Source organism: Chiloscyllium plagiosum, unplaced genomic scaffold (genome assembly GCF_037043375.1).
Source record: "Chiloscyllium plagiosum isolate Xiang-an unplaced genomic scaffold, Cpla_swu_hap1 HiC_scaffold_6, whole genome shotgun sequence".
NCBI lineage: Eukaryota > Metazoa > Chordata > Chondrichthyes > Orectolobiformes > Hemiscylliidae > Chiloscyllium > Chiloscyllium plagiosum.
This window is the reverse complement of record NW_028270144.1, coordinates 84,367,097-84,379,733: the sequence shown is the minus strand read 5'-3', so window position 1 is coordinate 84,379,733 and position 12,637 is coordinate 84,367,097. Positions and strand designations below refer to the sequence as shown.

Below are 12,637 nucleotides of genomic sequence, written 5' to 3'. Positions count from 1 at the left end.
CTACATTCATAAAAAATAAAACTAGCAAGCTACATAGCTAAGAAATGTCACAGCCAATGGATCGGTTCAAAACTCCAAAGTCCAGTTTGTTTAACATCGGTTCATGGAAAAACATTACAGTCTATTATAAAGGATGCAATCGTACAGCATTTTAGAAATACATGATATAATCAAGCAGAATCACATGGCTTCATAAAAGAGTCATCAAACCTAAGAAATTTATTACAGTTCTTTAAGAAGACAGAATCAGGATAGATAAAGCGAGCCACAAGATGCAATATATTTGGACTATCAAAACACATTCAGTTAAGATACACACATAAAGCTACATACAGGATAAGAACCTGCACGGACGCAGGATTGATGACATATAAGAAAGAGAGTTGAGATAAAGGAGACAAAACGTACATGGTAACTTGTAACTAGTGGACTGCGTACATGGATTTGTACTGGGGACTCAACTATTGACATGATATATTCATGGCAAGGATGATCGAATTGAATGTAATATCACCAACTTTGCACATGACGGAAAAATTGGTAGGGAGGCAAGTAGTAAGGATGACAGAGTCGACAGAGGGATAAAGACAGGTTAAGTGAGCAAGCAAAAACTTAGCAGGTGGGATACAACATGAGGTAAGTAAGGTTATGCATTCTGGCAGGAAGAATAGAGGAGCTGAAAATGATTGAAATGGGGAACAATGGAGAAAGCTGTAGCACAGAGAGATTTGAGGGGTCCACATGCATGCATCACAAAAAAAACAAGCATTCAAGGCCGTGGGTAATAAGGAAGACAAATGCAAATGCTGGTCTTTATTTCAAAGGGAATGCAGTATAAAAATAGGGAGGTGTTGCTAAAACTACACCAGGCATTAGTCAGTCCACCTTGAGTACTGTGAAAAGTTTGGTCCCTGATCAGAGAGTTGTCAGTCTGTGGAATTCTTTAACACAGAGGGCTGTGGAAGCTAGATCATGAACTATATTCAAGGCTGAGATAGACAGATTTTTAATCAGTGAGGGTATTAAGGTTTATGGGGAAAAAGTAGGAAAATGGATTATCAGGTCAGTCATGAGGACTTCAGTAAGGTGTTTGACAAGCTTCTCCATGGGAGACTGATTAGCAAGGTTAGATCTCACGGAACACAGGGAGGACTAGACATTTGGATACAGAACTGGCTCAAAGGCAGAAGACAGAGGGTGGTGGTGGAGGGTTATTTTTCAGACTGGAGGCCTGTGACCAGTGGAATGCCACAAGGATCGGTGCTGGGCCCTCTACTTTTTGTCATTTACATAAGTGATTTGGATGCGAGCATAAGAGGTACAGTTAGTAAGTTTGCAGATGACACCAAAATTGGAGGTGTAGTGGACAGCGAAGAGGGTTAGCTCAGATTACAATGGGATCTGGACCAGATGGGCCAATGGGCTGAGAAGTGGCAGATGGAGTTTAATTCAGATAAATGCGAGGTGCTGCATTTTGGGAAAGCAAATCTTAGCAGGACTTGTACACTTAATGGTAAGGTCCTAGGGAGTGTTGCTGAACAAAGAGACCTTGGAGTGCAGGTTCATAGCTCCTTGAAAGTGGAGTCGCAAGTAGATAGGATAGTGAAGAAGGCGTTTGGTATGCTTTCCTTTATTGGTCAGAGTATTGAGTACAAGAGTTGGGAAGTCATGTTGCGGCTGTACAGGACATTGGTTAGGCCACTGTTCGAATATTGCGTGCAATTCCGGTCTCCTTCCTATCGGAAAGATGTTGTGAAACTTGAAAGGATCAGAAAAGATTTACAAGGATGTTGCCAGGGTTGGAGGATCTGAGCTACAGGGATAGGCTGAACAGGCTGGGGCTGTTTTCCCTGGAGCGTCGGAGGCTGAGGGGTGACCTTATAGAGGTTTACAAAATTATGAGGGGCATGGATAGGATAAATAGACAAAGTATTTTCCCCGGGCTCGGGGAGTCCAGAACTAGAGGGCATAGGTTTAGGGTGAGAGGGGAAAGATACAAAAGAGATCTACGGGGCAACCTTTTCACGCAGAGGGTGGTACGTGTATGGAATGAGCTGCCAGAGGATGTGGTGGAGGCTGGTACAATTGCAACATTTAAGAGGCATTTGGATGGATATATGAATAGGAAAGGTTTAGTGGGATATGGACCGGGCGCTGGCAGGTGGGACTAGATTGGGTTGGAATATCTGGTCGGCATGGACAGATTGGACCGAAGGGTTTGTTTCCATGCTGTACATCTCTATGACTCTATGATCTCATCTCATTGAATGGTGAAGCTGCCCTGATGTGTCGAATGGCCTACTTCTATTCTTACATCTTATGGTTCAGCTATAGAGTCATGACGGAAGTTAAACATTAAGCAAGTAAGGAATGAAGGTGGAGCACACGTGAGCAGTGATGGAAAAGCCCCGTATACACTTTCAAGGGGCATAGTTAGGAACGTTTTAGCCGTCTTTGGTGGAATTTGCAACAGGTCAACATTCCATCTTGAGAGATTTCCACCATCACTGCTGCCTCACAGCACCAGGGACCGGGTTCAATTCTAGACTGGGGCTGTATGGAGTTTGCACATTCTCCCCGTGTCTGCGTGGGTTTCCTCCCATAATCCAAATATGTGCATGTTGGGTGAATTGTTCATGCTAAATTGCCCATAGTGCTCAGGGATATGTAGATTAGGTACATTAGTCATGGGTAAATATAGGGGAATGGGTCTGGATGAGTTGCTCAAAAAGGGGTGGCACGGTGGCTCAGTGGTTAGCACTGCTACCTCACAGGACCAGGGTCCCAAGTTCGATTCCAGCCTTGGGACAACTGTCTGTGTGGAGTTTGCACATAGTCTCCGTATCTGCGTGGGGTTTCTCCGGGTGCTCTGGTTTCCTCCCACAGTCAAAAGATGTTCAGGTTAGGTGAATTGGCCATGCTAAATTGCCTATAGAGCAAGTTGCATTAGTCAGAGGGAAATGGGCCTGGGTGGGTTACTCTTTGTGGACTGGTTGGGCCGAAGGGCCTGTTTCCGCACTGTAGGGAACGTAATCTAGTCTTCAGCTAATTCAATCCGTGATATTCCAACTGCCATACTGAAGACTCATGCTCTAGCACTAGCCATGTCTTTAACCAACTACAGCATTGGCATCTATCTGACAATGTGGAGAAGTTCTCAACAATGTCCTGGCCACAAAAAGCAGAATTAACCTCAGCAATTACCATCTTGTCAACTTATTCTTAATCATTAGCAAAATGATAAAGTGAGTCACTAACATTTATATCAATTGATATGGACTTATCAACAACCTACTCACTGGTATGCAATTTTAGGTTCCAGAGGGATCACTTTTCTCCAAACCTCATTACAGCCTTGGTCCAAATATGAACAGAACTGCTGAATTCCACAGGTAAGGTAAAAGTGACAGCCCTCAACACCAAAGCAGTCTTTGAATGGCACCAAGGAGTCCTAACAAAACTGAAATCAATGGAAATTAGAAAGCATAACATAAAGGAGATGGCTGTACTTGTTACAGGCTATCAATACAGGAGCTCTTCAATGTATCATCCATAATCTTTCAGCTGCTTCAATGATCTTTACCATAAAATCACACTTTAGACTGCTTGCTGATGATTGCACAATGTTTAGCTCCATTTGCAATTCCTTCATTGGGAATGCAGCTCAGGCCTACAGGTAGCCTTGATTCAAACATGGACAAAACTGCAGAATTCCAGAAGTGAGGTGGAACTGACTGCCCTTGATATAAAGGATGCATGTGACTAAGCATGGTATCAAGCAGCCCTAGCAAAACAAGAATAAATAGGAAGCAGAAGAAATCTGTCTGCTCCTTTTAAGCATACATAGCACACTGGAAGATTGTTGTGGTTGACAGATGTCAGTATTTCAGCTCAGGAGATCCTCAAGGTAAAAAGTCACCCCTGCTCCCCAAAAACTCTAGAATCCCCAACAATGAATTCGGATCTCACTAAGTCTTGTGCCATTACAGCCTACTGTTCTACTCAGCTAATGAATCAGCATCAACATCAGTAATGTTGAACATTATTGGAAGAAGCACTGGGGGTAGCAAGAACACAATATATACTCTGCATGGGGAACTTCAAATATCTATTAACAAAAAAGGATGGGAGCACTGATTGAGCTGCTAGAATGGGTCTGTGGCAAGTGGTGAAGGAATGCACAAGAGTGACAAAAGCAGCTTGATCTCATCGTCACCAATCTATCGCTGCACATGCGGTTCATGACAGTACTGGCAAGAGTGATTACAGTAGTCTATGCAGAAACAATGTCCCATTTTCATGTTGAAATTATCCTTCATTGTGTTGTATGACACTGCCACTGTTTGAATGGGATTGAACAGATCTAGCAACTCAAAACCAGTGAGTTACTTCCTCAAAGAATTCTCGCAGATTTGTCAGGCATGACCTTCCCTTGATGAAACCATGCTGACTTTGCCCCATTTTACAAAGAGACTTGGGGACACTTGTGCACAAAATACAGAAAGCTAGCAGGTTCAGCAGGTAATCAGGAAGGCTAATTCGCCTTTATATCAAGGGGCTGGAATATAAGAGTAGGATAAGTCTTATCGTATCTGTACAACGTGTTAATAAAATCACATCTGAAGTGCAATGAGCAGTTTTGGTCTCCTTAATTAAGGAAGGGTATTAGGTTCCTTATTGAAGGCAGATTGGGACTCTACTAACTGGAGATTAGAATAATGAAAGGTGATTTCATTGAAACATCTAGGATTCTTAAGGGGCTTGACAGGGTTAATGCTGTGGGGGTGTCTCCCCCTCATGGGAGAGTCTTGGACCAGAGGACATAGTCTCAGAATAAAAGTGCAACAATTTAAGACTGAAATGAGGAGGAATTTCTTCTGAAGGTTGAGTCTTTGACAGCCCTTGCCACAGAATCATTGTGTATATTTAAGGTGGAGATCGACTGATTCTTGATCAATAGAAGTCAAGAGTTATGGGCAAAAGACAGGAAAGTGGGTGTCAGGAGTGTTGGATTAGCCATGATACTAATGAATGGCAGAGCAGATTCAAGGGGAGAAATTACCTATTCCTGTTTATATTTCTTATGGTCTTATAAAGGAATATAAGATTTGAAGAGGAAATAGAGAGGTTACAAAAGGATATAGATTGTTTAGGCATATAAGCAAAAATATGGCAAATTGAGTACAATATGGGAAAATGTGAAATTGTTAATTTTCAATGGTGAGATATTGCAGATCTGACATGCAGAGGAATCTGGGTGACCGAGTGCATGAATGAAACAAGGTCAGTATTCTGATACAACAATTAATTAGGAAAGCAAATAGAATGTTATTGTTTATTTATGCCTCAGTTATTTAGGACATTGATGTGGCGACATCTGGAGTAATTTGCACAGAATTGGTCTGTCTATATAAGAAAGGGCTGAAATGTGTCAGAGACAGTTCAGAAATGTTTTACTAGACTAATATCTGGAATGCGTGGATTGTCTAATGAGGAAACACGAGGTAAAACATGCTTGTACCCATTGAAGTTTAGAAGAGTTGGAGGTGACTTGATTGAAACATACGAGATCCTGAAATGATTAGATTAGATTACATTTAATTACATTACATTCAGCCCAACAAGTCCACACCGACCCGCCGAAGCGCAACCCACCCATACCCCTACATTTGCCCCTTACCTAACACTACGGGCAATTTAGCATGGCCAATTCACCTGACCTGCACATCTTTGGACAGTAGGAGGAAACCGGAGTACCCAGAGGAAACCCACGCAGACACGGGGAGAGTGTGCAAACTCCACACAGTCAGTCGCCTGAGGCGGGAACTGAACCTGGGTCTACAGGCGCTGTGAGGCAGCAGTGCTAACCACCGTGCCACCATGACTTGACAGCAAGGATGCGGAAAGGATATATCCACTGATAAGAGAATGTGGAACTAGGGAACAATGTTTGTAAATAAGGGGTCACCAATTTAATAGGTTAGGAGATTTTTTTTCTCATAGAGGGTTGACTGTCTTTGGAAGCCTTTTCTTCAAAAGACAGTAGAATCTTGGGAAATATTTTCAAGCAGAGATAAATAGATTCTTCAAATGCAAAGATGTGAAAGGTTTTGGGGGTATGCAGGAATACGAACTTAAGGTTAAAATCAGAACAGCCAAGATCCTTCTGAATTGCAGAGGAAGCTCAAGTAGTGGCCTCTTGCTACTACTAATGTGTATGTTCATATGCCATACAGTAGAAGCAGCATGTGATAGATCTCTAGAGCTAAGAAATCCCATAACCAATGGGTTAGATTAAAGTGCTGTAATCCTGTCACATTCAGTTGTGAATGATGGTGGACAATTAAACCACCACCTGTAGTGGGAGTCTCCACAAATTTCCTCATTCTCATTGATGGTGGAGGCCAGCACATCATGCAAAAGACAAGGCCCCAGCATTTACAAACAGCTTCAGTCAGAACTGCTGTGGGGATGATCCAACTCTGCCTCCTCCTGAGGTCTGCACATCACAGGGGTCAATCTTTAGCCAATGTGTTTCACTCTATGGGATATCAAAAAAATGTCTGAAGCCAATGAATATAGCAAAGGTTATGAGACCCAACTACATTATGTTCAACTGCAGAGATTTGATGGGTTAAAATGTCTTTTTTTGTGCTGTAGACCCATATGACTCTAAGATGTCATGTATTCCAGACTAGGTGCAACTCAAGCCAGACTGCTCCAGTACAACACTGGCATTTAACTGACAATATGAAATCTTGCCCAGGTATGTCCTGTACACAAAAAGCTGGACAATTCAAATTGGACCAACTATGCCCCAACAGTCTACTCTTGATCATCAACAAAGCAATGAAAGGTATTTTCAACAGTGCTATCAGGTAACATCTATAGAGCAATAATCCATACATGGACGCATAGTTTGAGTCTCATCAGAGTCAGTCAGCTCCTGACCTCACTATAACCTTGGCTCAAACTGAGATAAAAGAGATGAACTGCAATCGTGAGGGGAGAGCAACTGCTTTTGAAATAAATACAACATTTGACAAAACATGGCATCAAGGATCCTGGGAAAATTGGAGTTAATGGGATTCAGGGCAGAAACTCTTTGCTGGCTGGAGTCATACCTATCACAAAGGAATGTAATTGTCACAGTTGGAGATCAATCAAATCAGCAGAGGACAGTTCTGCAGGAGTTCTTCAGGGTAATGGCCTAGGTCCAACCACCTTCAGCTGCATCATCAATGATCCTTCCTCCACCATAAAGTCAGAAATGAGGATAATCATTGATGATTGCAAGATGCTCAGCACCATTTGCAACTCCTCAGATACTGAACTTGTTCATATCCTCTGTAGCAAGACACACATAATATCCAGGCCAGTAAGTGGCACATAATTGTGCAACATACATGGGTAGGCAATAATCATCTCCAACAGAAAAGTGAAATAGCTCCAGTTGACATCCAAGCTATCACTGAATCCTTTATGTGATTGCCATTGATCAGAATCTACTCTGACCAGCCAGGTAAGACTCACCAAGTCTTCTTCAATAGCACCTCCCAAGCCTACAAGCATTGCCATCTAGAAGGACAAGAACAGCAGATACATAGGAGCACCACCAGCTTCAAGATCCTCTTCACACCACTTTGCCATGAAACGGTATCATTGTTCTTTCATTGTTGCTGGATGTACATCCTGGAACTCCCTTCCTAACTGTTATTGTAACTACATTACATGGACCACATCAATTCAAGAAGTCTGTTCACTGCCAACTTTAGGAGTGGGTAATAAACGGTTGAATGAGCAACACCCACAGCCTGTGAAAATAATAAAAATGAAAAAATGTTTGAAATAATTAATTTTTTTGCTCAATTTTCTATTTCACTGAGGTTGTTTGGAATTCCCTGCCTTTAGCCAGGTTATTAACGCTAAAAAAAAGTGGTAAAAACAAGTACAAATTGATAAGAATAATTTGTTGTGAGCATATTGTTTATAGGGTTAACTTATAATGTGGGGCATATATAATCCAGTTCTTATTAAAATTTGGTTTCATGAATTTAGCTGTAGTGATTAACGTTCAAATTGTCACATTACACTAAAATATTAATAAAATTCAGAGCCACAATGCATAGAAATGGACTCTTGGTTGTACATAACAGATTCAGTGCAAGCTGTTGAAGATTTTCAGCTTCCACTCGGGACAGAATGCCAATCTTCAAAGGGAACAACAATTTATAATTCATGAGAAGTCGGATGCTGAAGGTGTTGCCATGGAGAAGAGTTACCCCAAAGCTTTTGTTTTAATTGAAAAGGTGCAGTGCCCAAACAAATTCCTTTTGCTTGCACATAAATATATGCTGCTTTCAGCAAGCATAAATTTGCCATATTGCAAGCCAGACTGATAATCTAAAATTGGATATTAATATAATGTATCACACAACAGATTGTGTTGTCCAATCGCAGAATCACACCTATGTATGGACACCATGTTCTGAGTTTTGTTCTGTTAATGAAGAATACCACTAATGTTGCTATTATAGAACAAAAACTTGAAATGGCTAGTTTTACTAGTTAATCAAAATTGTGTGACACTGTTTTAAGTAATTTGAGGTTGATGGAACATTTTTTGGCTCCAAAAATGGAAACCTTACGGCCATGTGTTTGTGCATGTACAATGATCAGGTTGGGATCAGTACTATTCGGCATGATAGTTTTGATGTGCCCTATTTACGAGGTTGCCATTAGGCCAACCTTGTAGTGCTGTAGGAATCCAATGTGTATGCTGACCAATGAAAATAGACTTGCAATAGACAATAGCAGATAACCCATTAACTGATTTTTCAACCAACATGGTGAGGAAAAAATGCTCATTTGATTGTTGTTTCAAAGACATATAGAAAATGTCACATGTTTGTGGGGTAATAGCATTATTCAGTCCATTGTTCTTGAATAATGCTTTTTAAATAATGCAGGTCTGCAAAGAAAAGATAGAAATACAATTAAAAATAAAATGTACTAATTTAGACAATACATACCGTGACTTTAAAAACCTGGGTCTGAACATTTTGATCTGAAACTGAAAAGTGAAACAATACTTAATTAGGCACTGTAAGTTAAGTGAAACAATTCAATCATTATGAGAAAATTGTAGCTCTACATCATTCTTTTCTGAAATACAAGGAACTTTTTTTTTTACACTAGCATTGTTCAATGAACAGCAGTCATAAAATCTTAAGATATAGGAACAGAATTAGACTATCAAGTCTGTTCTGTCATTCTATCACGGTTGATATGTTTCTCAACCATATTCTCCTGCCTTCTCCCCATTACTCTTGATCCCCTTACTAATCAAGAACCTATCTATCTCTGTCCTCAGGACACTCACTAACTTGGCCTTCATAGCCCTCTGTGGGAATGAGCTCCACAGATGCACCACCCTCTGACTAAAGACATTTCTCATCTTGATTCTAAAGGGTCATCCCTTCACTGTAAGGCTATGCCCTCAGGTCACAGCCTCTCCTACTTGCGGAAACATCTTCTTCATGCCACTCTAGCCTTTCAGTATTCTGTACATTTCAATCTGTTCCTCCATCCTTCTCAACTCTATCCAGTATATATATGGAATCCTTAACCTTTCCTCATATGACAAGCCCTTCCTCACCATGATATTTTTTCACACCTCCTCTGGATCTCCTTCAACGTCAGCACATATTTCCTTAGAAATAGGGCCCAAAATGACTCACAATATTCCAAATGCGGTCTGACCAGAATCTTATAAATTATCAGCGGTACCTCTCTGCTTTTGTGTTTTTAGCTGTCTTGAAATGAATGCCAATATTGCATTTGCCTTCCTAGCTGCCAAATGAACCTGCATTTTAACCTTAAGAGAATTCTGACACTAGAAGTCCCTGAACTAGGATGCGAGAGAGAGAGGGAGAGAGAACGAGTTCAAAATCAGCCTGGGAGGCATTCAAAGATGGAATTAAGCCCTTAAGTTACCATTAAATGTTCTGCACCTCCAAATGTCTGAATTTTTACGTGACCCTCTATTGCCCCTTAGTGGCAATGCATGGCACCACCAAAAGATATTTTTGAAAGGGTTATATCGGCAATATCGGCTTCAGTTATCTTTTGAAAATGCGAGGTGCTGCATTTTGGCAAAGCAAATCTTAGCAGGACTTACACACTTAATGATAAGGTCCTTGGGAGTGTTGCTGAATAAAAAGACGTTGGAGTGCAGGTTCATAGCTCCTTGAAAGTGGAGTCGCAGGCAGATAGGATAGAAGAAGGCGTTTGGTATGCTTTCTTTTATTGGTTAGAGTATTGAGTACAGGAGTTGGGAGGTCATGTTGCATCAAAAAGGACATTGGTTATACCACTGTTGGATTATTGCATGCAATTCTGGTCTGCTTTCTATCTGAAAGATGTTGTGCAACTTGAAAGATTCAGAAAAGATTTACAAGAATGTTGCCAGGGTTGGAGGATTTGAGCTACAGGGAGAGGTTGAATAGGCTAGAGCTGTTTTACCTGCAGCATCGGAGGCTGAGGGATGACCTTACAGAGGTTTACAGAGGTGCATGGATAGGATAAATAGACAAAGTCTTTTCCCGGGGATGGGGGAGTCCAGAACTAGAGGGCATAGGTTTAGGGTGAGAGGGGAAAGATATAAAAGAGGGGCAACTTTTTCACGCAGAGGGTGGTACATGTATGGAATGAATTGCCAGAGGAAGTGGTGGAGGCTAGTACAATTGCAACATTTAAAAGGCATTTGGATGGGAATATGAATTGGACGGGGTTGGAGGGATATGGGCCGGGTGCTGGCAGGTGGGATGAGATTGGGTTGGGATATTTGGTCGGCATGGGTGAGTTGGACCGAAGGGTCTATTCCCATGGTGTACGTCTCTATGACTCTATACTGCCAAACACAGTAACCTGCGTCTATTGGTTTTATATAAACTCAATGTTGATGCCTTTACATTGGCGATACCAAATGCAGACTGCTTTGTGCAACATCTCCATTCTGTCATAGGAATGACTCCACCTTCAATTGCTTGCCATTTAAATAAACCACCTTGTTCTCAAGCTAACACTTCTGTCCTGAGCCTGCTACATGTACCAAAGAAGCACAACACAAGCCTCAGGAACACCTTTCTTCTTAGGCATTTTACAGCCTCTAGGGCTCAATATCAAATTCTACAACTTCAGAGCTTGACTGTATGATGTCTGTTCTACATTTTCCTTACATTTTCGCTCTTCCGCCCCCAACATCATAATCATGTTTCAGTTGTTATTTACTTTGCTCTCAGTAGAGAAAATCCATTCTCTCGCTTTCACATTTTAGTTGATACCCATTTGACATCTATTTTTCTTCTTCACCACTTTTAACAACACATTTGTACGTTGCATTGGCCTCTACATCATCACTGCCTGTCAAAAATATATATATTTTTAATTTCAACCCTTTCCAGTTGGGAAGAAGAGTCAGACTCTTGGTTTTTGGGCCTTTTTCTGTGCTGTTGAGCTCTATGACTCTGTACTGGATTTGAAACTTCAATTCTGTTTTTCTCTGCACAGATCCTGCCAGATCTATACTTGGGCAGTGGCTAAACCCGAGATACTACATGTGTAGTATCTCCCGCCCCCCACCCCCCTCTTCTAACCGGAAGAAAAAGACTCTGTAAGGCAAGGCTTTTATTTCTATGTTATCGTTCTTTTTCATATATTTAAGTGCATTGTTTGATTTTACTTAGTTCATATAAAGTTAAGCTTACAATGGCAGGGGACCTCAGACCCGTGGCATGTGCCTCTTGCTTGATGTGGGAACTTAGGAACGTGTCTGATGTTCCTGACTCTTACTCTTGCAAGAAGTGTGTCCAGCTGCAGCTCTTCCTTGACCGCATGACTGCTCTGGAGTTGCGGATGGACTCACTGTGGAGCAGCCACGATGCTGAGGAGGTTGTGGATAGCACGTTTAGTGAACTGGTCACACTGCAGGTTAGGCATGCTGAGGGAGACAGTGAATGGGTGACCAAAAGACAGAAAAAGAGTAGGAAGGCAGTGCAGGTGTCCCCTGAGGTCATCTCTCTGCAAAACAGGTATACCGTTTTGGATACCATTGGGGGAGATGGCTCACCAGGAGAGGGTAGCAGTTGTCAAGATCATAGCACCGTGGCAGGCACTGCTGTTCAGAAGGGCAGGAAAAAACTCGTAGGGCCATAGTCATAGGGGATTCTGTTGTGAGGGGAGTAGATAGGCAGTTCTGTGGCCGAAAACGGGACTCCCGGATGGTATGTTGCCTCCCAGGTGCTCGGGTCAGGGATGTCACCAATTGGCTACAGAGCATTCTAAAAGGGGAGGGTGAACAGCCAGTTGTCTTGTTGCATATAAGTAGAAAACGAGATGAGGTCCTGAAAGAAGAATTCAGGGAACTAGGAGAGAAGTTAAAGAGGAGGACCTCAAAGGTAGTGATCTCGGGATTACTACCAATGCCAAGTGCTAGCCAGTGCAGAAATGAAAAAATAGGCAGGATGAACATGTGGCTTGAGGAATGGTGTAGGAGGGAGGAGTACAGATTTGTTGGACATTGGGACCAGTTCTGGGGAAGGTGGGACTATTACAAAATGGGCGGTCTATATCTGAA

General features: G+C 41.8%; 1 protein-coding gene across 3 annotated transcripts in view; it reads right to left on the bottom strand.

The window, feature by feature from the left end:
- zmym2 (zinc finger, MYM-type 2) overlaps positions 1 to 12,637 on the bottom strand; it is a 153,803-nt gene that overhangs the window by 40,152 nt on the left and 101,014 nt on the right. For all 3 annotated transcript variants that reach the window (XR_015757444.1, XM_087988156.1, XM_087988157.1), the window contains exon 14: positions 9,033 to 9,073. Coding sequence is in view for 2 of the 3 variants with exons in the window: in XM_087988156.1 (XP_087844282.1) it covers positions 9,033 to 9,073 (41 nt within the window). In the remaining variant the exon portion in view is untranslated. The remainder of the gene's footprint in view (positions 1 to 9,032; positions 9,074 to 12,637) is intronic.